Here is a 26,335-nt window from a genome sequence, read left to right as displayed (position 1 = left end):
TGGGGAAGTGGTCCAGAGGAGTAGTCGGAGGAGGAAGGAGAAGGAAAGCGGCACAACTGTCGCCAGAGGGCCTCTGGACCGGGACTCAGAGTAGTGGGCGGGCCTGAGCCCCCCCCCCCTTCCCCCTTATTGCTTCATTCGGCCATATCCTCAGCCATAGGCCGCAGGGAGCGGCCGGCCGAAACCACGCCAGATCCTCGACAGGAGAGATTGGGCTCAAAGGCGTGGCTGTTGATCACCCCCCCCCTCCCGGAAGGGGGTGTGAGTGGACGGAGGGACTCTGTCGGAGGGCAGTGTTCCTGAAGATGACACCGTACGTTGGGGCAACGCAGTTTACGCACCTAGCGAAGGCGGAACGACAGACGGGACGCTACCCGAAGAGGGCGCTCCTCTGGTTCAGACTAATTCCCCGAGACGACCAGGAAGAGGCGCCACCGCGGTGAGTCCCGCAAACCTGTCACACACTGTCACAGCCAAAGTTCTCAACATTGGGCTTAAGAGAAATATTGAACACATACTGAGTACCCTGATGCCTATTTCTGTAACCTTGAACAAAATGCAGGGAAATAGCTGTTTTATTGCTGATGCTGTTGAGATTTGGAAGGAACTGAGAGATCTTAAAAAGAGACATATGCAATGGCAGAGTTAAATTACAGGCATTAAAAAAAAATGAATGGGACAAGTACTATCTCCAGCTCATTTTCCTGCAAATGTTCTCAATACTTGGTACCAGGGTCAAACCTTAACTGCTGAAGAGGGGTTGGCTATGACATGGACATCCAGCAATCATCCCTCCATAATGCCAACTATAATAAACTTCAGAGCTAAGGGTAAACCATTCAAGAAATATACGTTTGCTGATGTTTTAAAGAAAGTCACACCAGTGAACTGGTGGAAGTCACTTCAACAGTCTCTGAATCCAAGTGCTTAAGTGATAATCTCACTTTTAACAGCAGTAGCTTCTTCTGCCAGTGTAGAAAGAATATTTTCTTCCTTTGGACTAATTCATTACAAATTGAGAAATCGTTTGGGTCCTGAAAAAGCAGGAAAGCTTGTTTCTCTTTTCCAGATTATGAACAAACAGGAAAATGAAGGTGAAGACGACTGAGTTAGCTGCAGAAGCCAATATTTTAAGTTTCTCATGTTGACCTGGCTGACATAGTCGAGTTAAAAAAAATTTAGCTATTTTAGTTAAACAATTTTAACAAAAACAAACCTGATTTTAAAAAACGTGAATGTTTAACTAAATTCAAAATTCATATGCTTGTTTTGTTAAAATATGTTTGCTGTTGAAGAAAAAAATCCAGAATACATAATGTTGTTTTAGTTAAATAAAACAATGTAAAGGTCTGTATGGTGATGTTCTCCTCTTAACAGAGCATGGCAAGAAATATTAATATTACAAATATTAATGATTAACCTGTTGAATTGGAGATATTTATGAAATCATTGGGAGGTGAACTATCTGCTTCAATTACCTTTGGTAAATGAAATAATCATTCACTTTCTGATATAGCTGTAAAACTAATCTGAAAAGTTTTCAAAATAAATCACTTTAAAAATGTATAGTGTGTACCTTCTAAAAATTAAACCTATATCTCTCAGTTGTGAAGAATATGTTTTAAGGTTATAACAACTAACAAGAATGCACTTTTATGTAGACATCCATAATTAAATAGTCTTCCTGACTAGTGATTTAAATCAAATCCACCCTGCCATGTATACACCTTATTTCAGATCCTTTCCTCCTTCCCTTATACTCATTTTTTCCAAGAAATGAGAAGGAAGTGGAAAATAATCAAATACATAAAATAAGACTAAGTGCTTAAACTGATTTAGATTACCATTTTTAATAATTAAGTGACTTTCCCCAATAAAGGCTTACATTAAAACTTTGTGCTTGTCTTTATAGACCTAACACAGATAAGAGCTGAATATGAACATATTATTCAAAACTAATCAGTCTTATGATTCACACAGCAGACTTATATTAAATGCAATGTATTGTTAGATTATTAAATGTCTTATTTTTATAGCTTGTTTGACTGGAGTGGTTATTTGTATAAACTACCTAATGTCTCATTTGCTTTATAGGGTGCTTTAAACAATCACTTAACGTTCCTTAGAAGTGACAATTAACATACTCTGTTAAAAAAGGAAAAAAGGAAATTGGCTATGCTATCGTTAGGTTAGGAGCTTTTTATAATTATTCTTTACAAATCTTTCAGACCTTATGTTACAACTAGATATAGTGTTTAACTCTTCATAAATGTTGGTAGTTTACATGATCATGTTCTAAATATGGCCCCAAACCTACACATGCACAGTTCCATTGAGCTCAATAGGAATAGCTACATTCATAAAGTTACTCTAAAGTTTTTGCATGATCAGGGCTTGTATCATGATACACTATCTCTTGGTCAGCAACTAAAGAGCATCTTGATTACCATAGCACCAAGGAGTCCCAGGCATGGAGCAGGACCCCAATGTGAGGCGCTATCAAAAACAGAACAAAAAGATTGATTGTAAGCCCTTTGGGGCAGGGACTAATATAATATAGGAGACGATAGAGAGATTGAGAGGGGAGTAGAAGGAAATCAGTGGAAAAGTTTTAGTCAGCATGATAGGCTGTAATTTCAGCACCTCAGTAGTCTGTTATGTTGTGGGTCTGCCAGGGAACTGGTTATGACTCCCCAATTTTCAGGGTAGATCTGTACTGATAGAGTAGATCCTGAGCCTAATGCAAGTTAAAGCTACCTGGGGATTATGCTACCATGAATGTTCCAGCTATGCTCCTCTCCATGTCCCTTGTGTCACAACTGAGTGTGGAGGGGCTGGATGCATCAGCTAAGGATCTGCCTGCTTTCTGGCCCTCTTGTACTCCGCAGGCAACATAAAGGGTCCAAAACACAACTATGAAGCCGATCCTCTTTTTTTTTTTTAAAAAAAGCCCAGTATTAACTGAATTACTTTAGGGGTTTAATATAGATACTTCTCTGGAGTATTTGCATCCCAAGTATTCCGATATTAATTGCTAGTACATCCATTTTACCAAGGCTAGTGATGGATTCTCCATCACTGACAATTTTTAAAACCAAGACTGGATGTTTTTCTAAAAGCTATGCTCTAGGAATTATTTTGGGAAGTTATATGGCTTGTGTTATACAGGAGGTCAGACTAGATGATCACAATGGTCCCATTTGGCCCTGGAATCTATGAAAATTAGAATTGGTTTTTATTGTTTCAGCTGAGTGAAATGTAAGTAGTAAGCAAGCAACAAATACTTGCAAGTAAATTGGATTTTAAAAATTCCTTAGGTTTCAGGAAAGTGTTCTAAGTAACATTGGGCAGGATCCTCATCTAGTGACTTAATTCAACTGAGTTATGCCAATTTATACCTGCTCAGGAAATGGCCCCCCCCTTTTTTTTTTTTTTTTAACATGATATTTTCCCTCTGTCATTTCTTAAAAAGCCCCATGAGATTAGTATAAATTTTATTTAAAAATGCTTTAAGTAATCCAAACGTAAAGTTATCAAAAGAAAAAATACTTTGGAGTCAACATTTTTGTATGGCTACATATAAAAACCCCCTTATCTTTATGTTCTAGAAATATTTTTACACCCTAGAATTTGTGATTCAATAGCAGATTATTTAGAGGAAAAGTGAAGAGGAGGAGATTGAAATTTTAAAATTTCGAAAACTTACTGATGATGTTGGTGTGCCCTGGAACCTAGGATGAAAAGTGTGCATATGGCAAAAGCAGCACTTTCAATAGTGCAGCTGGCAAGAGCAAATCCAAACCATTCAAGAATCTCTCCAAAAAAGTTGGCTCCAGTTACATATTCAAACAATCCACCTAAAGAACACCACATTATTATTACTCTATGCAAGGAAAGTTGCAATGGTACCTGTAATTGTACTAACAGTTCCGTTAGGAAGAGCTGGCTAGATTTCCTTTATTAATCCCATTTGTGGTGAAAGAATTACTTCTTTGCAAGATTTCTACTATGAATGAGTTTCTTTTGGGCTAAGCAGTTCTGAAATCTCAACTTTCAGACAATTTCTTAACTTATTTTGTCCACACTTTAGTAATTTAACTGGTTTCAGTAGGTACTTTTGTGCCTACATTCAGTGTAAAAATAATGTAAAAAGCTGACTGTTCATCCACAAAAAAGTCTTTGTATGTACAAAATTCTAAAATGGGTGAATTATTCATATTTGTGTGTGCTATAGGGGCCCAGTCTTGCGTCCACTTAAGTTAGTGAGACTACTCCCAGTAGTAATAAGAGCAGAAAACAGCCCTAATTTTTCCCTCTAAGGTTAACAAGCATATCTACATTCATAATGGTGCAACACATAATACAGAGTACTCTAGACATCAATTATGCTGGTACAGTAGGCTCTTATGACTGAATGAAAAGCCTACTGACATATTTCTGAAAGTAGGAATATAGATATACAAGACTGATCAATGACTTCAAAACACCTGTAATAATTTACCATGTCAGTTTGCAAGCAACCATACAAAATATATTATGAGTGACTAGCAGGACAAGCTATTCCACTGCTATCCTAATAGCTATAAATATTATACAAAGCTTTGCTGATTATATAAAAAACAAATTCTACTACAAAATGCAGTTTTCCGTTGACTATTCTTGCAGCTGGGTAATAGCAGAGTTACGAGTGTATTCTGGAGGAATTATTTCACAATGGGAAATATTTTTTCCCCAGCTGACAGTGACTTATGTAAGGAGGCCTTAAAGTGGACTGTCCCATTGAGGACACTTGTTAGTTTAGTTATCCAGACCTAGCTGGGATGGAACCAGGTGATCCCTGGGCTGAAGATGGGACTACAGGAGGGCTTTGGTGATTAGCCCTTAAGAAGAGAGAGGGGTTGCTGGGTCCTGGCAGCTTGTTACAATGTACAGTCATTAGAAAAAAAAAAAGTAGCTAAATGTGTATGGTTTCCAGTGTTGGCATGTACAATCCACCTAACAGTACACCTTTATTCATATGCAGATGTCACTCTCTCATGAATTCTCTCATGTTGCTAGTACCTATGCTTGAAAATTTGGCACAAAGCCTACTAGAAATCCTCGACAAATGCCTGTAAAGCAATGGCCAATCTGGTCACAGAGCCCCACAAGTACACATTCAACTAACTGCTTCCAAGTTTTGAAATATATGTGAGAGCCAGAATTTATGAGAACTCAGAAGTGTGATATTTCTATTTATAAATGATAGCCTTTTTGAATAATACCATACTGTTTTCAAAGGGTAATTTAGTCAGATTAATACAATGTTTAATTTCTGTAACCTAGTGGGGCACCTTAGAAATTAAGTATCAGGGGGTAGCCATGTTAGTCTGTATCCACAATTTAATCAGATGCATCTGAAGAAGTGAGGTTTTTTTACCCACGAAAGCTTATGCCCAAATAAATCTGTTAGTCTTTAAGGTTCCACCGGACTCCTTGTTGTTTTTCTTAGAAATTTAGTGCCAAACTCTCCACAATTTTACTCTTCTGAATGACAGTTTAGTCCTAAATATTTTACCCACTTAAACCACAGAATTCGTTTGCTTAAAGTTTGGTTAAAAAAAGCCTCACTAGGAAACAGGAACAAAAGAGTATCAGGAGAAAAGTCAACTTTACTGTTTTAACTCTGGCACCTAGTGAAAGAGACAAGGTATTAAAGAGTCCTAAATTGTATTTCACAACTGTATGAGCCTAAAGTCAACTCTTCACTACTGGGAATTATAAGTAAAATAAATCAAAGGATTTTAGCACCCTTATTCATTTAGAAGAGCACTGACTCAGAGTTCCATTGTAATCAGTAAGAGTACTCAGATGAGCAAATGCTGTTCAATTTAAGGGAGGCAAAAATCAGGGACAAAGTTTTAAAACTGTTTTCTTTAAGTAATAAAAATGAAACAGGATCAGAAAAGTACAGTGGATGCCAAGCACAGTACTTACACATTTGACATGAAAATTCTTACACCACATTTTGGTTTAAAGTTGTTGATTTTATTTAGGTAAATACATTTTTAAAAATAGCATCCTTCTACCTGTGCAGCAACTAACCTCTCACTTCTTTCGCAAAACCTTTATATGTTGATCGTTTCACAGCAAGCCTGCAATCAAGTCTTGGGTGGGTGCTTTTATTCACAACTGTCAATGTTAGAGGGCAATCTCAAAATTAAAATAAGAAGAATGACTGCCAAAGAAGAGATTGCAAGATGGTTGCAAAATTCAGTGGAAAGGCTTGTTAATTCTCAGGAGAGTGAATAAACACATTAACAAGAACTGTGAGAAAGCAGTGCAGAAGTGGAATATCTCAAAAAACTACAGAGCAACAAATATTAACAGGTCTTGGGTCATGACTAGTCACTAGACTCTACAAAAGCAGCCTTCTGCTCTCAGGCAATTACACAGAGATAGACAGAGTGTTTGCAGTGTAGTCAGACAGTTTCCCTTCGTTTTGAGTAATAAAGCCAATTTCTTGTTTCAGGAAATACACTTGAAAATCCTCTTCCCATTGGTTTCCTGGTCTTGATATTTGTTATGTCCCTGAGCAATTTATGTCCTTTAAATACAACAGAACCAAGTTTTGAGACATTCCTTTGGAATTTTAAATTCTTTAACTTTTTACTCACCTCTTGGTATTTTGTAGCCCGTTTCCCCTGGTTTTCTCAGATTTCTGAGAATGTGATCAGAATAGATATTAATTGTCATGCCACTCAGCCACCCTGCAAAACCTAAAGAAAAAGAGTCAAAGTAATAATATTAAAATACTGGACTGAAAACACCTGTTTTAATAGAACAAACTATGGTTTATACAAAGAAATAACCCTAAAATATAAGCAGTAATGTATCTCTAACTCTACATGAACCTGTAATTTCATCAAGCAGTTCTGGTGACATTGTAGGATTGGGGCCATAATTTACAAAGAACCAGTTGCAGGATTGGGGGCTATGAAAACAAGGACAGAAGGCTTTATTCTTATCACTACCCCAGATTTAAATTATACTTTTAATATATGCATATGTTCTCACACCCATACTGTGAAACTGAACTGCTCAAATAAACTAACATTCAAAAAGATGTTAAAGAAATTAATCCACATTGATCACTGTCAAAAAAGCATGCTTTAACCTGTCTTTCACTGGATGTGTTCCTGAATCTTCCACAGCAGATTCATCATTTTAGTTGTTACACAGGAGTAAGCACTGCAGATCCTGATGCAGGCCCAGCACAGAAATGTACATCCATAAGGCCCCTAATTCTGGAAATATTTATGCACTTCTAATTTTGTGTATGTGAATAGCCCCACTCTTTGTACTGTGCCTGCATCAGGTTGTCTCAGTATTTTCCACAGATACAGCTTGTACCTTGTTAATATTAGACATTCCCACATTTCCTTGACTTCAATGAGACCTCTCATATGAGTAAACTTAAGTATGTGCAGGTTTGCAGAATCAGGGACTAAAACAGGAACATCTACTTCTAAAAATTCTGCTACAGAGACTGCTGTCCAGCTTGGATGGCAAGCTTTTGAGTAAACTGCAAAGGCTCCATGAGCCCATATGGAGGCAGAGTTCTCTAGATTAGTGGGTGTCATAGGTTTCACCCCCATTCTGGACTTTAGAGTACGGATATGGGAACCTACATGTGAACCCCTAAACTGAATTACCAGTTTAGATCTGGGGTAAGTGGGGAAATGGGATCCTGGGAGGAAGCACAAGCAGGAGAGCGCAAGAGGGGAGGACTCCTGTCTCATACTGAGAAAGAGGGATGATCAATGAGTTCTCTTAAGTGCCTATACACAAATGCAAGAAGCCTGGGAAACAAGCAGGGAGAACTGGAAGTCCTGACACAGTCAGGGAACTACGATGCGATTGGAATAACAGAGACTTGGTGGGATAACTCACATGACTGGAGTACTATCATGGATGGATATAAACTGTTCAGGAAGGACAGGCAGGGCAGAAAAGGTGGGGGAGTTGCGTTGTATGTAAGAGAGGAGTATGACTGCTCAGAGCTCCGGTATGAAACTGCAGAAAAACCTGAGTGTCTCTGGATAAAGTTGAGAAGAGTGAGCAACAAGGGTGATGTCGTGGTCGGAGTCTGCTATAGACCACCAGACCAGGGGGATGAGGTGGACGAGGCTTTCTTCTGGCAACTAGCAGAAGTTGCTAGATCGCAGGCCCTGGTTCTCATGGGAGACTTTAATCACCCTGATATCTGCTGGGAGAGCAATACAGCGGTACACAGACAATCCAGGAAGTTTTTGGAAAGTGTAGGGGACAATTTCCTGGTGCAAGTGCTGGAGGAACCAACTAGGGGCAGAGCTTTTCTTGACCTGCTGCTCACAAACAGGGAAGAATTAGTAGGGGAAGCAAAAGTGGATGGGAACTTGGGAGGCAGTGACCATGAGATGGTCGAGTTCAGGATCCTGACACAAGGAAGAAAGGAGAGCAGCAGAATATGGACCCTGGACTTCAGAAAAGCAGACTTTGACTCCCTCAGGGAACAGATGGGCAGGATCCCCTGGGAGAATAACATGAAGGGCAAAGGGGTCCAGGAGAGCTGGCTGTATTTTAAAGAATCCTTATTGCGGTTGCAGGAACAAACCATCCCGATCTGTAGAAAGAATAGTAAATATGGCAGGCGACCAGCTTGGCTAAACAGTGAAATCCTTGCTGATCTTAAACGCAAAAAAGAAGCTTACAAGAAGTGGAAGATTGGACAAATGACCAGGGAGGAGTATAAAAATATTGCTCAGGCATGCAGGAGTGAAATCAGGAAGGCCAAATCACACTTGGAGTTGCAGCTAGCAAGAGATGTTAAGAGTAACAAGAAGGGTTTCTTCAGGTATGTTAGCAACAAGAAGAAAGTCAAGGAAAGTGTGGGCCCCTTACTGAATGAGGGAAGCAACCTAGTGACCGAGGATGTGGAAAAAGCTAATGTACTCAATGATTTTTTTGCCTCTGTCTTCACGAACAAGGTCAGTTCCCAGACTGCTGCACTGGGCAGCACAATATGGGGAGAAGGTGACCAGCCCTCTGTGGAGAAAGAAGTGGTTCGGGACTATTTAGAAAAACTGGACGTGCACAAGTCCATGGGGCCAGATGCGCTGCATCCGAGGGTGCTAAAAGAGTTGGCAGATGAGATTGCAGAGCCATTAGCCATTATTTTTGAAAACTCATGGCGATTGGGGGAGGTCCCGGATGACTGGAAAAAGCCTAATGTAGTGCCCATCTTTAAAAAAGGGAAGAAGGAGGATCCGGGGAACTACAGGCCAGTCAGCCTCACCTCAGTCCCTGGAAAAATCATGGAGCAGGTCCTCAAGGAATCAATTATGAAACACTTAGAGGAGAGGAAAGTGATCAGGAACAGTCAGCATGGATTCACCAAGGGGAAGTCGTGCCTGACTAACCTAATTGCCTTCTATGATGAGATAACTGGCTCTGTGGATGAGGGGAAAGCAGTGGATGTGTTATTCCTTGACTTTAGCAAAGCTTTTGATACGGTCTCCCACAGTATTCTTGCTGCCAAGTTAAAGAAGTATGGGCTGGATGAATGGACTGTAAGGTGGATAGAAAGCTGGCTAGATCATCGGGGTCAATGGGTAGTGATCAATGGCTCCATGTCTAGTTGGCAGCCAGTTTCAAGCAGAGTGCCCCAAGGGTCGGTCCTGGGGCCAGTTTTGTTTAATCTCTTCATTAATGATCTGGGGGATGGAGTGGACTGCACTCTCAGCAAGTTTGCCAATGACACTAAACTAGGAGGCGTGGTAGATACACTAGAGGGTAGGGATCGGATACAGAGGGACCTAGACAAATTAGAGGATTGGGCCAAAAGAAACCTGATGAGGTTCAACAAGGACAAGTGCAGAGTCCTGCACTTAGGATGGAAGAATCCCAACTAGGGACCGAATGGCTAGGTAGCAGTTCTTCAGAAAAGGACTTAGGGGTCACAGTGGACGAGAAGCTGGATATGAGTCAACAGTGTGCTCTTGTTGCCAAGAAGGCTAACGGCATTTTGGGCTGTATAAGTAGGGGCATTGCCAGCAGATCGAGGGACGTGATCGTTCCCCTTTATTCGACATTGGTGAGGCCTCATCTGGAGTACTGTGTCCAGTTTTGGACCCCACACTACAAGAAGGATGTGGAAAAATTGGAAAGAGTCCAGGGAGGGCAAAAAAAATGATTAGGGGTCTGGAGCGCATGACTTATGAGGAGAGGCTGAGGGAACTATGATTGTTTAGTCTCCAGAAGAGAAGAATGAGGGGGGATTTGATAGCAGCCTTCAACTACCTGAAGGGGGGTTCTAAAGAGGATGGAACTCGGCTGTTCTCAATGGTGGCATGTAGGAATGTGTTCCTCCCTAATCACAAGCCTTGAACAACGGCAAACTGTTTTCTTGGCAATTGAGGCGGGAGTGACCTTGTCCCTGGGTCTGTTTTGGAAAACATATTGGCTAGCCTGATAGTACCTTTGCAGCTGGCTGTTCACGCGCTTTACAGATGAGTTTGCTATCTTGTATAATTGCACACTGCGTGTATCCTGCCTGCCTTCTGAATGGGCAAAGATGTAACCACTAAGAAGAGTTGTAAACAAAGTAAGGAGAGAAATAAAAACCCCAGGAAAAGTTTTCCTGGGAGGCTTTTGGCTTGAGGCTTTTTGCAGGAGGCTTGTAAAGCTCTCTGGCTACCAGAAACCTGGCGTTCTGTTTTCTTTCCTGCGTCGTCACCACTGCAGCTGGTGACCCCAACGTGATACCCCTCTACTCACCGGCTGGAGATGCCGAGCGCGCCCGCGGCTGTTTGCCGCCCCTAATTCGTGAGTATGGGGGGGGGACTCTCTAGTGCCCAGAAGGAGCACGCAAGAGAGTTACATAAGATTATACGGCAGCGATCATGCATCGCTGTCCCGGTCGCTCATATTGAGGACCTTTTAAGGGAAATAGATCCCCCGTGCCCCTGGTATCCTGACTGCGGGTCATTACAGCTTCCTGATTGGATACGGATTGGGATCACCTTGCATAGTAAACCCCGTGCCCCAGTTCAGCACCTGCTGCTCTGGCAGCATTGTAAGGAGGCGCTGGAGGGGGTCGGCCCCGACGGCCCCAAGCCGGTCTCCCTTTTGCCCCCAGGTGATGGGCCACCCCCCTCCTACCCACAGCTGACCCTCCCTGCGCCGCCGCCCGTGGCGGCGCCCCCCTGCCTACCGGTCGGGCGGGGGGGCGCTGTCGCCGAGGCGGTGCAGCCAGTGCACGAGGCCGGTCTCTTGACCAGCGAAGAATCCAGCTGTGGGCTCGAGGCGTTTCCCGTCTCTAGGCGGGATAATGGAAATGGGGGGGAGATAGTGGACTGGGAGGCTCTCCCCTACTCGGTTCTGCGCGAGCTCCGCAAGGCGGTTCGTGAGACCGGGGTGCGGTCCACTTTCACCCTGGGGATCATGGAAGGTGTGTCAAACAGTTACTCCTTGCTCCCCCAAGATTGGAAAGACATGTGTCGCATGGTGCTGTCCCCCGCGCAATACGTTGTGTGGGATAGCGAGTACCAGCGAGAGGCGCTTGCGGCAGCAGCACAAGGTGGGGGGGCTTATCTTGCTGAGCAGTTGTATGGCACAGGGCAGTTTTTGAGCATCCCCCAGCAGGTGGAGGGCACGCCCCGGGCAGCTTATCCCTGGTGGTCTAGTGGTTAGGATTCGGCGCGCTCACCACCGCGGCCCGAGTCCGTGGGCGGATGATGGAGGGGGTACATCTCCATCTGTGGGGCCGTGATTTATTAACACAGTTTACTGCCACCATCCATATTGATGATTAGGCGTATGGCCCTCCCCCTCCATTGGCTCACTGATGAGCCCGTATGGGTTGCACAGTGGCCGCTTCCTTTGGACAAGCTGGAGGCCCTCCAGCACTTGGTTAATGACCAGCTACGGGCAGGGCATGTGGAGGAGTCCACTAGCCCCTTTAATACCCCCGTGTTTGTAAGTACAAAAGGAAATGCAAACCTACCAATATAGGTTGTGTTGTCTTGTTCAGATCACTGTGTGCTTGAAAGCAGGAGTTAGAAGTAAAAGGCAATTAAAAGACTTGGAAAGTTAATTGTGTCCCTTTTAAGTAAGAATCCTTAAGCTGTGGATAGCTTTGGATCTGGAAGCAAGCCAGAAAGCATTTGTATTAATGCAATTTTCTAACTAATAAGGTAGAAGCCACTGAAATCTGGGCTGCCTATGAAACAAATACAAGGAAACATTTTAAGCAATGACTGACTGCCCAGAAGGGGTAGACCTCTGTTCTTTTGTTTTTCAGATCATCAGAGAAAACGGATGCCAGCTGAACAGCATTCAATGTACCATGCATTTACTGGCACAATAGGGATTATTTTTGTGTTTTATGGCAAAAATTGTTGTTAAGAATTGCATACCAACAGTCTTTGGAAACAAGGACATGGAAAGTTAACCCACTCCCCATATTGCCCATGGGATCCTTCTGGCTACCTCAGATTTCTAGCCAGAGGGCTGGGGAGGGAGGAAAGCAATTAGACACCTAAGGTTGTACCGAGTGCACTCCTCAAAAGTGGGTGTGCTTGTCCCGGTTTGTTGCTCCAAAGCTCTGTAATAAAGTTATTTTACTGGAAAAGTGAAGGTTTCCTTTGTAGGTTAAAAGAAGCCGAGAAAGGGAGAAGAGGAAAAAGCACAGAATGAGTTAACTGAGAGGAAAATACAGCTTGCAGGCTCATCCAAGGTCACAGCCAAAACTTGGCTGACCCCCAAGACAAGGGGGGGGCTTAAATGTGCCCAAGCAACTAAAATCTGCAAAATACAGACAATGCATTAATGAAATGTGTTAGGTTTTTTCTCACAGGAAGAGAAGTGCTACCTAAAGATCCTAGCACCCCTGCCATTAATTAAAATGAGGAAACTAAGTCTATGTAAAGTCCATCAACGAAAGACTGCTTTTGGCTCCACGCTGGAAAGGCCCTTTCCAAGTCCTGTTAACCACCAACACCGCAGTGAAGTGCCAAGGACTAACTGCCTGGACCCATGCTTTTCACTGCAAAAAGACCCCTCCACCTCGGGAGGACTTTCTGACTGATGATAAGCCTATTTCTCCTTCTAGTTCTGCTGTGCCGTCTGGACAGCAGGAAAAAGAAAAAAAAGACAAGGTGAAGTGCTAGTAACCTCTCCCTTGTCCACTGACAGACCTACTGTTGCTTTGAATTTCTCTAGAAGACACAAAACCACTACAGGGTGATGTGCTAGTAACCTCTCCCCTGTATGATGCTGAATCATGACTGTTTCAGGAAAAGAGAAGAAGGAACACTTGCTTCCTTGAAACCACAAAGTCCAGGGATTCCTGACTACAAGAGACATTAAGAACTGACCCTGGTGAAGAAACAAAGAATTATACACTGGCAGGAAGAAATTTGTGGAACCCATGCTTGGGAATGTGGTATTGATTGGATTTTGGGGTTTATTCTACAGGCTGCGCCCTGTGGTTTTGGATAAGTCCCTCAGCATGTATTGCCCCTGCCATTTCCTCCATCACACTATTACCCCTGTAATACATCCAAATACAGACAATGACCCAGAAGTTGCTGACAGAGATGGTATTGAATATCACTGAGGCTGGGAAGGCATTGCAGTGGGATCTAGCATGTTCAGGCTTGGCCCACTGCCCTTACAGACACATCAGGAGTACCATCTGATCTGTGGCCATGGAGACATACTTGGAGACTTTCTAAGTGGAAGTGCAGACGTTCTCAGTGCTCCTTCCAAGCATATGGACCGGTTGAGAGGGTGTGGGCTCCCACATACCAAATCCTGCCGGGTCCATGGGGAGGATGCATGTGGGATTGGGTAATTCACCAAGACATCTGGGAAATTAAACTACCTGGTATGCCCAGTTAATTTTAGTCAGTGCTCCTGGGATTACACCTGACAGGACACTTACTTTTTCAAGCTAATGACAGCTGTGTGTATGTTAATGACACCACACTACAAGACATCTGGGTCCACCTGGCAAAAGTATTGAATCAATCTGATTTCTGCCTGGCCGTTGCCCCAGACATGCAAGGTCTGTTAAGTACCTGCCTTGTTCCTGTCTGCAAATCACCCAGTAACATCTGGGGTGTGAGACAGTGAAAGAAATGCGCTGTTTTAAGCTTACTGATAATAGTAATCGCATGCAATAGCAAATTGATATGCTGAAATGTTATGCTTAAGCCATTTGCTAGGATGTTTTTCCTCCTTGGTGGAATTATATTTAGTTATAGCCACCCTTAGAGTGGATAAAGACCCTTTTATAGTATGGGGTCTTAGTTTTGATTTTTGGCGTTTTGCTTTGCTGCTTTGTTTAATGCTTACCCAATTTAGTGGCGTTGTGTATGCTATCCTGTAAAGGTGCTTTGTTTAAATACCGCATATAAAATAAAACAAGGGGGGATGTAGGAATGTGTTCCTCCCTAATCACAAGCCTTGAACAACGGCAAACTGTTTTCTTGGCAATTGAGGCGGGAGTGACCTTGTCCCTGGGTCTGTTTTGGAAAACATATTGGCTAGCCTGATAGTACCTTTGCAGCTGGCTGTTCACACGCTTTACAGATGAGTTTGCTATCTTGTATAATTGCACACTGCGTGTATCCTGCCTGCCTTCTGAATGGGCAAAGATGTAACCACTAAGAAGAGTTGTAAACAAAGTAAGGAGAGAAATAAAAACCCCAGGAAAAGTTTTCCTGGGAGGCTTTTGGCTTGAGGCTTTTTGCAGAAGGCTTGTAAAGCTCTCTGGCTACCAGAAACCTGGCGTTCTGTTTCCTTTCCTGCGTTGTCACCACTGCAGTGGCAGATGACAGAACAAGGAGCAATGGTCTCAAGTTGCAGTGGGGGAGGTCTAGGTTGGATATTAGGAAACGCTATTTCACAAGGAGGGTGGTGAAGCACTGGAATGCGTTACCTAGGGAGGTGGTGAAGTCTCCTTCCTTGGAGGTTTTTAAGGCCCGGCTTGACAAAGCCCTGGCTGGGCTGATTTAGTTGGGAATTGGTCCTGCTTTGAGCAGGGGGTTGGACTAGATGACCTCCTGAGGTCCCTTCCAACCCTGATATTCTATGATTCTATGATTCTGTGAAGGAGAATTTAACCATCCCCCCTCCTTTCCCCCCCACCAATTCCTGGTGAGTCCAGATCCAATCCCCCTGGATCTTAACACAAGGAAAAATCAATCAGGTTCTTTAATTAAAAGCCTTTTTTTTTTTTTTTTAAGAAAAGAAAGGTAAAAGAAACCCTCTGTGGGATAGCATACAAGCTGATTTCACAGACAACGGATTCAAAACACAGAGGATGCTCCCCTGGGCAAAAACTTAGTTACACAAAAAATACCCAATTTGATTATTCCCTAATGCCCAAGACAAGTTAATAGGTTTATGTTTATTTCTTTTATTTCCTTCACTAATACTCACTACTTGATAAGAGGCTGAGTTCTGGAGCTTTCCCACTCTGGTCAAAACTTAAACTGAAACTAAACAAAGGAAACTTTCCTCCTTCCTTTTGAAACATCTTATCCCCCCATTGGTTCCTCTGGTCAGGTGTCAGCTAGGCTAGGTGAACTTCTTAACCCTTTACAGGTAAAAAAGGCATTAACTCTTAACTATCTGTTTATGACAGTAGGTGAAGGGTCAGAATCCATTAGCTATGGATGTAAGATCTTAACTACAGTTTCTGCTAAGAACTTTTCAATATAGGCCCAGAGTCCAGAGCTTGGCTTGGGCTATGGGGGCTGGCTAATAGAGAACAATACATAGCTCAAAGGAAGCTGGGGTAAACAGATAACCTTGTGTATTTCAAGTCAGTGAGCGGAGTCAGCATAACTCCAAATGTAATTGGGCGTCCTTATTGTGAGTTATAGACACATGAAGCACTGAGAAAGGCCTCATGGTTACTCCCTAATGCAGGGAGGAGATAGTGGTACAATACCCCTCAGATCCTAGACAAGGTTCGGGGAGAGGCCTAATATGATTAACATGAGTTATGACACCCTCCCCTCACAGATGTATGCCAGTCCTAGCTCACGGAAATGCAAGGGTAAACTTGTGAAATTGTTAAGTACTAATTACTGCTTTTTGCTTTAAATCTCTAGGAATGTACCTGTTGGTCAACCGAGAGAGCTGCTACCTCATTCCCCTGGACCCCAAAATTAGGATTTAACCTATATACTTTAATAGACATAGTTTGGGGGTAATTACCTGTATGTCAGCAATATGTTAATTTGGGCCATGGGCAGAACCATTAAGTAATCTTTTAGACCATTGGCTTATTGTGCTCATCTTGTCTTGCTGTTAGAACCTATCCAGGGGTTTGGGAAAACCCATCCCTGTCGCTTCTCTCTGCCCAATGAGCACCCTATATAATCTATTGTAACTAATTGTTTTGCAATGTCTCTGAGCCTAATAAGCAAAGTGACACTCCGCCAGTGCTGTGCATAATAAACTCCTGTGCTTGACTCTACACATTATGGATTATTGTTCCTTCAGTAGGTCTATCAGAGATGAGGAGACTTTCCATTGTTTCAGCAAGTTAATATGAAAAATAAAGAATATTAAATATTCCAGACTCACCCACTGCTACCTGTTCCCACAAACCTCCTCCTCTCGGTTGCAATATTAAGCCAAGAAATTGAATGCAAATGCTGACCTTCTTTCCAAAAAGGTGTGTGTATGTATACGAGTGTGTGGGGTAAGTGGAAACTAAGGGCTGGTCTCCACTGTGGGGAGATTGACGCTGCTGCAATCCATTTAGCGGGTCTAGTGGTACTCCAGCTCTCAAAAAAGAGTAAGGGAAGTTGACCGGAGAGCATTTCCCATCGACTCTGAAGGCATCGGAGTAAGTTGACCTAAGCTACGTCGACTCCAGCTACGTTATTCATGTAGCTGGAGTAGCATAACTTAGGTCGACTTAACCCCATAGTGAAGACAAGCCCTAAGCTTCCAACAAGTATGCCTTTAACACTCAGGGATGAAGAAAAAGTGAGGATTGAACGTACAAAGGATCTTGCAGTGAGGGGATTACAACCACACCCCTAACAGCCCTGTGTTGCAGGAGAATGGAGCCATTGGTCAAACAGGCTGCATGCAATCAACTAATGAAGACTGGTGGATCAGCAGGATCTCATGAAGTCTCCTTACTCCCAGGAAAGAATATAAACTAGAGCAAAAAGAGAGATATCTGGAGAAAACTAGATGACTGGTGCTCCCATTTGCTGTCTTTGGGGGTCACCGTTGAAGAAAGCCCATTTCCATCATACTTTAAAGGACAATGCCAACTTAAAAATCACAGTCTGAAAACACACCTCCTATCATTACAAGAAATATCTAGGATCACTATAACTGACAAAATTAAGAATATTTTCCTCTGTTTCCAGCTTGCTTAAGTTTGTGTATTGACAGCACTTTGGCCCAAACCCACTTACATGCCTAAATCCCAGACTCAGGTGCCTAAACTGGGGGTGTAGGCACCTTGGGTCCCACTTCAGGCTCCACTGCAATTCACAAAACTCCCACTGAACCCTGTAGTTGCCTAAACTCACTGAGTGTCTAAGTTTTCAGAGTAAAAGTTTCCTAGGCACCTACATTTCTGGGCAAGTGCACGGCTGCCACCCTCTAGGCGTCCAGACATTTATCTCCTGCTTAAGCCCCAGAGCAACTCACAAGCTGTGGGGGGAGGGGAAAGAGGGAAATAAGCATGCAGCCACCTCAGTTGCATGCAGGGCCCAATCTGGTAGGTGACCTCTGAGCACCATTACCAGAGCAGGTCCCTTTCAGAATCCAACTGGAGGAGAAGGATATGGTCGTGCCCACCTTAAAACCTTTAACCCAGGGGTTAGAGCACTTACCTGGGTTAAATTCCTCCCTCTGTCGCAGAGGGGGAAAGGATTTGAACATTGGTCTCCCAAGACAGTGCTCTAACCACCAGTTTAATGTGGGACTCCCTCAGTATCTCCTGTTGAAGCTGTGGATAAATAATGAAAGAGTGATAAGAACAGCAGGACTGGGGACTGGACCGTGGGTCTCACATGAATGCCCTAACTACTGGACTCCAGTCACTCTTTCTATATATGACTTATAAGTATTTATGCACAGTGGAACAGTTTCAACAAGCACCCACATCAGACTATCCCATAGCTCTGTGGCAAGAACACCCTCCTAAAAAGTGAGAGACCCATGTTCAAATCCTTTCTTCCCCTTGAGTGGGGTGTTGCCTAAACCCTAGATGAGTGCTCTAACCACCAGGCTAAAAGTTATAAGGTGAGCATGGAGTGAGGCAGGCAGGTAACTCATTCACACAAGAAATGACTCAGGCACCTAACTCCAGGTGGCAGGTTCCCTTTCATGGATTGCTAAACAGAGATAGATGCCTATCTCAGAGGGGATAGTTTAGCACACACCCCTCTCATCAGCATCTCCCATTGGCTAGCTTGGGCAGCTCTACCACCTACTGTTCTGTCTTTTGTGGATAATGTTGTAAGGCACCTCTCCCTCCCCCCCATTCATTGTATAGTGAACCTAGGCACTTAATTCAGATTTTGTAGATCACAGTGGTGTTCCTGTGATTTCGTAGGCACCTAAAAGTTAGCTGCCATGATACTGAGCATTGCAATAACTAAGTGCCTGTGTGGATCCAGGCCTTTGTGTATAGTTAGGCATCAATCCAGAATGAGCTCTGTGTGAGCAGAAAAAACGGTTGCTTAACTATACTATAACTATTGTTCTTCAAGATGTAGGTGCAGATGTGTATTCCATTCAGGTGTGCACATCCAGTGCACTGAAGTCAGAGAATTCTATAGTATCCTACACCTAGTTGTGGTCCCTCCTGAGACTAATTAGGGGCAGTGCCACCATGGGTGGTGGGTTTAATAGGCTAGGGTATGCTATGCCTCCCCAAACAGGATGTGGCACACCTCCCTTTGGAGGCATCCTGATGACCCACCACATTTGAGAGTGCGGATGCCTGGGCTGTAGCCTCACCTGCATTCCGCCTCAAGGCCCCGCTCCACTCTTCCCCCATAGCCCCACCCACACTGCTCCTCTTCCAGCCCTGCCTCTTTCCCCCAAGGCTCGCCCTTGGTGGCCCCTTCCTGTCCCCGCTCCACCCCTTCCCCTAAAGCCCCATTGCTCACCGAGTTGCTCCTCTCCTCCAAGCCCCCCTTCCCCGAGGCCCCCCACAACTGCCATAGCTCACTCCTCTCCTCCGTTGAGAGGAGCAAGCAGTGATGGTGAGGCCTTGGGGGAGGGGGCCAAGCTAGGGTGTGACCTCGGGGGAGGAGGCCGAGCAGGGGGCAGGGCCAAGTTCTGGGTGCTGGGGGAGCTTCCAGCACTCACGCCAGCCTCCCTAAATTCCCTCTAGCTGATGTTACAGCAATCAGCAAGGCTGTCTTTTGGCAAAGGAGGGAAAGAGAATGTGATGCTAGGGACTCAAGTGGGGGTCCCACAAGAGCAGCAAGCACACGTTAAGGTCTGAGAGGGGAACCACTTTTTACACATGGAAAGACACTGATAATACCTTTCAAAAATCTAACTACCATGGAGTTGGAAAATACTGACTTCCCTTGGATCGGGGGATGAAACGCTGAGATCGCTGCTAAGTGGGTCCTCAGTGAGTTGAGAGACAGACCTGATTTAAGATGCAACAGGTAATCTAAAATGATGCATGCTAACTACCCTGTGAGGACACTGCTCACGCGAAGAGAAGGTTACTCACCCAGTACAGTAACTGAGGTTCTTTCAGATGTGTCCCCCTTGGTGTATTCCATTGTAGATGGGATCAGAGAACTTTGGTAGCAATGCCTGCTGTCCGCACATACACTCCTTCCTGTCTCATGCCATAAGAGGCATCTATATAGCGCTGTGCAGTCTATCTGCCCTCAGTTCCTTCTCTGCCTCAGAGTCTATGTTTGAACTCCGAAGCAGAGGGGAGGAGGGCGAGTAGTGGAGCACCCATAGGGACACACATCTTGAAGAATCTCAGTTACTGCACAGGGTGACTAACCTTCTCTTATGCTTATAATAGTGTCCCTATGGGTGCTCTACTCAGACCTCCTCATTCCATCAAATGAATACAGTTCAGCTTTCCCCTACCCCTTTCTTTTCCTTGTTTAAAGTCAGACTCCCTCTTCCGGAGCACTGCAGCCCTAGAGGCCAGATTCACAAAAGGTCTGAGGTGCCTAAAAATCAGAATCAGGCCCAACTGGAATTCACAAAACCCCCACTCAGCTACCCCCAAATCCTGTAGATGCCTAAATTCTCTCAGCGACTAAATTCTTTCAGTAAAAGTTCCCTAGGTGCCTATGTTTCTGCCTCTGAACAAAAACACTGCAGCCCCACACCAAGCATCCAGACGCTGAAGCTCCAGAGCAATGTATGAACCAGTGGAAAATAGGGGTTTCTCCACCTAACTTGCCTATCCAGTAAGCGTGCTCAAAGCTTGCCTATCAGACTGGGCCACTATAAGAGAGCTTATTTAATAGCAAAGAATAGACATTGAAATGATAGAAAATAAGAAATGAATGGTTATATATTAAAAATATGCTTTCTAGAGCCTAAACTTAACTAACAAGGCATTCACCTATCTCCTACAAAATAGCTTACCTCAAGTATTTTTCCCAGTGTTTTTAACCAATTTGGCTGAGATGCCTCAGACATTTAAGCCCACTGGCGGCTTGTCCTCACACACTGAAGGAATAATTGGAGATTCATCTGCACCCAGATACAGCTTAAAAAGTTCATAGTCTTATCCTTTAACATGATAACCCATGCTGTTTCTCTTTTTCCCCACAACCTCCACAATCAGTTAGCATTTTGCTCAGACTGTGAAGGGCCATCCATTGTGAACCATAGAATACTTAATCAGTGACCTGCCTTAACTCACAGATGTAAAGAACATAAATTTTAGTACATATACATAACTACACATATTACCCATACATACATCTCAAAATGATTATGATAACCAGTGTGATACAGGCTTTTATTAGAGTCCTTACATGGCACTCTTTGGTGGATTAGTAGATAGAATCATAGAAGATTAGGGTTGGAAGAGATCTCAGGAGGTCATCTAGTCCAATCCCCATGCTCAAAGCAGGACCAACACCAACTAAATCATCTCAGCAAAGGCTTTGTCAAGCCGGGCCTTAAAAACTTCTAAGGATGGAGATTCCACCACCTCCCCAGGTAACCCATTACAGTGCTTCCTTCGATCTGCTGGCAATGCTCCTACTAATACTAATATGCCATTGGCCTTCTTGGCAACAGGGGCACACTGCTGACTCATATCCAGCTTCTCATCCTCTAATCCCCAGGTCCTTTTCTGCAGAACTGCTGCTTAGCCAGTCGATCCCCAGCCTGTAGAGGTGCAAGGACTTCTTCCTTCCTAAGTGCCGAACTCTGCACTTGTCCTTGATGAACCTCAGCAGATTTCTTTTGGCCCAATCCTCCAATTTGTCTTGATCACTCTGGACCCTATCCCTACCTTCCATTGTATCTACCTCTCCCCCCTGCTTAGTGTCATCTGTGAACTTGCTGAGGGTACAATCCATCCCATCATCCAGATCATTAATAAAGATATTAAACAAAACTGGCCCCAGGACCGACCCGTGGGGCACTCTGCTTGATACCGGCTGCCAACTAGACATGGAGCCATTGATCACTACCCGTGGAACCCGACAATCTAGCCAGCTTTCTATCCACCTTATAGTCCATTCATCCAATCCATACTTTAACTTGTTGGCAAGAATACTGTGGGAAGACCGTATCAAAAGCTTTGCTAAAGTCAAGATATATCACATCCACCGCTTCCCCCATATCCACAGAACCAGTTATCTTATCATAGAAGGCAATCAAGATGGTCAGGCATGACTTGCCCTGGGTGAATCCATGTTGACTGTTCCTGATCACCTTCCTCTCCTCCAAGTGCTTCAAAATGGATTCCTTGAGGACCTGCTCCATGATTTTGCCAGGGAGTGAAGTAAGGCTGATTCCCAGGTTCTCTTTCTGTAGTTCCCCAGGTTCTCTTTCTTCCTTTTTTTAAAGATGGGCACTATATTTGCCTTTTTCCAATCGTCCGGGACCTCCCCCAATAGCCACGAGTTTTCAAAGATAATGGCCAATGGCTCTGCAATCACATCAGCCAACTCCCTCAGCACCCTTGGACGCATTAGATCTGGACCCATGGACTTGTGCATGTCCAGCTTTTCTAAATAGTCCTTAACCTGTTCTTTCACCACTGAGGGCTGCTCACCTCCTCTCCATGCTGTATTGCCCAATGCAGCAGTCTGGGAGCTGACCTTGTCTGTGAAGACCAAGGTAAAAAAAGCATTGAGTACTTCAGCTTTTTCCACATCATCTGTCACTGTGTTGCATCCCCCATTCAGTAAGGGTTCCACACCTTCCCTGACCTTCTTCTTGTTACTAACATACCTGTAGAAACCCTTCTTGTTACCCTTCACATTCCTTGCTAGCTGCAACTTCAATTGTGCCTTGGCCTTCCTGATTACACCCCTGCATGCTCTAGCAATATTTTATACTCCTCCTAGTCATCTGTCCAAGTTTCCACTTCTTGTAAGCTTCCTTTTTGAGTTTAAGATCACTGAAGATAGATGCCTTACCCAAGGGATCTCTGTAACCCTTATGTACCACTGTGTCTTCTCTCAGTTGACATCAAGATGTCCTTGAGTCACATACCCCTTTCCACCTCAGGGGACAAAGGGATAAGAACAGGGATCTGCCACCTCTGTTAGTTAGTTCTCTAACCACTAGACTATAGGATCTTCTGATGTGGAGTTCCTTCAGTCTCTCTTGTTGAAGCTGTTCCACTGTAGATAAATAATTTTGAAAAGTAATTGGGCCAGACAGAGTGAAAGCACACAAGCCTGAGAATGACTATCTAGACTGGTGTTAGAGCACTCACCTGGGAGGTGGAAGACCCAGGATCCAGTGCCCTGGCTCCAATGACTCCCTGCAGCCCAGGCTTAGGTGCTTATCTCTATGAGAGTGGCAGGGCTTAACACATATTCCTTCCTTTTGGCAGCTCCCATTGGCTAGCTTAGGTGAGGAACTGCCTAGAATGCTGACTCTTGTGAATCCCACTGAGAGGCACCTACACCTCCACCTCGATACAACGCTGTCCTTGGGAGCCAAAACAATCTTACTGCGTTACAGGTGAAACCGTGTTATATCGAACTTGCTTTGATCCACTGGAGTGCGCAGCCCTGCCCCCCTGGAGCACTGCTTTACTACGTTATATCCGAATTCGTGTTATATCGGGTCGCGTTATATTGGGGTAGAGGTGTATTTCTCCCTATTCAATGTATAGGAAGCCTAGGCGCCTAACCCAGGCTTTGTGAATCCCAGTGATTTTCTAGGTGCCTCAAAGTTAGACATGGCAGTGCTCAGTGTCATCACACTTACATTTCTTTGTGACTCTAGCCCAGCAGATAATTTCCAAAAGAGTTTTTCATAAGAACGACCATACTGGGTCAGACCAAAGGTCTTCGGACAGTGGCCAATGCCAGGTGCCCCAGAGGGAATGAACAGAACAGGTAAGCAAGTGATGGATCCCGTTTCCCATTCCCAGCTTCTGGCAAACCGAGGCTAGGGACACCATCCCTGTCCATCCTGGCTAATAGCCATAGATGGACCTATCCTCCATGAACTTATCTAGTTCTTTTTTGAACCCTGTTATAGGCTTGGCCTTCACAACGTCCTCTGGCAAGGAGTTCCATGGGTTGACTATGCATTGTGTGAAAAAATACTTTGTTTTAAACCTGCTGCCTATTAGTGATCCCTAGTTCTTGTGTTATGTGGAGTAAATAACACTTCCTTATTTACTTTCTCCACACCAGTCATGATTTTATAGACCTCTATCATATCTCCCTTTAGTCATCTCTTTTCCAAGCTGAAAAGTCCTAGTCTTATTAATCTCTCCTCATATGGCAGCCATTCCAAACCTCTAATCATTTTTGTTGTCCTTTTCTGAACCTTCCCTCTTATCCCATGACAGCTTACTTTGCTTAAGAGCCTTTGGTGAGGGACCTTGTTGACCCCCCTCAAAGAATTCTAGTAGATTGGTGAGGCATGATTTCCCTTTACAAAAACCATGTTGACTCTTCCCTAACAAATTATGTTCATCTAGATCCCACCAATCTGGGCCCAGATTGGCTCCCAATAAGCTCTTTTCTGATTGGCTGCCCATCTGTGCAGGCCCACTGGCCTGCTGCAGCCTAAATTCACCAGGAGTGGGGCAGCCGCCCCACTACACACCCTCCCCCTTAAGAGCCCTCGGGGGGGGGGGGGGGATTCCCTATCGCCCCTGTGCTCCTTGCAGCTGGGCCCTCAGGGAATCCCTCTTGTAGTGCAGGCCCTCCACCATCTGAAGCAACCTGCCTCCCTCCTCTATGGTCTGGGTCCTCACCGTAGACCTCCCTGGTCCTACGTGGGTTCCCACTTCCGTTTGGGTTCCCACATCGGCCCTTGTGTGGGTTCCCTGGTTAAGGTGGGGCCTCTCTGCCCAGCCCCCTTCTCTCGGGGGGGCCTCGGCCTGCACTACCCCTTCCTGGCAGCTAGTCCCAGACCGAGCCTTTGTCTCAGGCACTCCCCCTTTCTGCCTCAGGGGGCAATGCCTCTTTACGTGGCCCTTGGTGTGGCAGTGGAAGCACCCTCGGCGCCTTCCCTCTGCCACGGCCTTAGTCCTGCTTGTGTGGGCCCTAGCCCTTCCCTCTGGGCTGGCCCGGGCCTTGGGAGCCCTGTAGGGGCACTCCCTCTTCAGGTGTCCCAGCTCCCCACAGACCCAACAAGCCAGAGGCCCCCCTGTTACCCTCACAGGGGGCGCCTTTTCTGGGTGGGGGTTCTCTGCCCCCTCCCAGTCAGGACACTCCCACCTGAAATGGCCCTTTCGCCCACAGGCATAACATTTCTTGAGCCCAGGCCCTGGCCTCCTGCCCTTGGCACCTGGTCTCCTATACGGTCTGGGTGCACACCCCCGCAGCAGCCAGAGCACCTCTCTCTGCTGCTCGGCAAGCCGAGCCACCCAGGCCCTCCAGTACAAGTCCCTTTTCTCCACCATTTTGTCTCTCAGTCTCGCAATGTTCTAGGCAACTGTCCCACAGTCCTTGCCCTGCCCCTTTATCAGGGGCAGACCGCTATGCCCACATTCTCCACCACGTGTAACAGGGTTGGGACGCACCACCTGGCACCTCCTGCTGGTTGTCTCTGGGAATTAGCTCAGTCCAGTGGAGCGCCCTCTCCTGGTGGTATCCCATCTGTCGTCTCGCCCTTGGTTGGCGTGTGGACCCGCATTGCTCACCAGCTCGCAGCATCCTTTTCCGGACCACTGCCCTCCGGCAGTGCCCCTCAGTCCATCCACACCCCCTTCCGGGGGGGAGGGGGTTGATCAGCAGTCTCTCTACGCCCCTGCCACCATGTCCAACCACACACCCCAAAGTCTAATCCCTCTTGTCAGGGATCTGGCATAGTCTATGATGGCCACTCCCTACGGCCAATGGCTGGGTGTACTGCAAGTGGGGGGGGATCCAGGCCCGCCCGCTACTCTGGGTCCCGGCCCAGGGACCCTCTGGCGGCAGCCTTGCTGTCCTCTTTCTCTCCCCTCATCTGTCCGCTTCCCTGGGCCACTTCCCCTATGACTCCTTGCACCCGCTAGGCCCTTCCCTTCAGGGCCTGCAGCCTGGCAAGCTATGGGCTAGAGCTCCCTTTTGCTCCCCGAGCCTGGCCAGCACTGCGCTGTCCATGGTACTAGTCTCCCACCTCTGGAGACAGACCTTCCCCTCTCAAAGGCCTGGGACAAACTGCCTGCTCGCTCCCTGAGCAGCCTTTTTATAGGGCTGAGCCTGGCCCTGATTGGCTCCCTCCAATCTGGGCCCTGATTGGCTGCCCGTCTGCGCAGGCCCACTGGCCTGCTGCAGCCTAAATTCACCAGGAGTGGGGCAGGTGCCCCACTACACAGAGGTAATGCAACCTTCCTATTCCAACCCAATATTCCTTAGTTTTCATTCAAGACCACAATGTTTCACCGGGAGCTCATGTTCACTCATTATCTACCATGACCCCCAAATCTTTTTCAGAGTCCTTGCTTCCCTGGATAGAATCCCCCATCCTGTAAGTATGGCCTACATTCTTTGTTCCTAGATTTAGGACCTTACATTTTGTTGTATTGAAACATATATTGTTTGCTTGCTCCCAGCTTACCAAGCAATCCAGATAGCTCTGTATCAGTGAGCTGTCCTCTTCATTACTTATCACTTCCCCATCTACAAATATTATC

At 45.2% G+C, this 26,335-nt stretch overlaps 1 protein-coding gene across 1 annotated transcript in view; it reads right to left on the bottom strand.

Moving 5' to 3' along the window:
• SRD5A1 (steroid 5 alpha-reductase 1) overlaps positions 1–26,335 on the bottom strand; it is a 47,007-nt gene that overhangs the window by 15,636 nt on the left and 5,036 nt on the right. Inside the window, exons 3-4 of the mRNA XM_024200694.2 lie at positions 6,657–6,758; positions 3,707–3,857 (exon numbers count right to left, since the gene is read on the bottom strand). Of these exons, the coding sequence (XP_024056462.1) occupies positions 3,707–3,857; positions 6,657–6,758 (253 nt within the window). The remainder of the gene's footprint in view (positions 1–3,706; positions 3,858–6,656; positions 6,759–26,335) is intronic.

This window comes from Terrapene carolina, unplaced genomic scaffold, assembly GCF_002925995.2.
Source record: "Terrapene carolina triunguis isolate 2854851 unplaced genomic scaffold, T_m_triunguis-2.0 Scaffold580, whole genome shotgun sequence".
NCBI classification, from domain to species: domain Eukaryota; kingdom Metazoa; phylum Chordata; order Testudines; family Emydidae; genus Terrapene; species Terrapene triunguis.
Note: the sequence above shows the minus strand (reverse complement) of the source record. Positions and strands in the feature narration are given on the sequence as shown.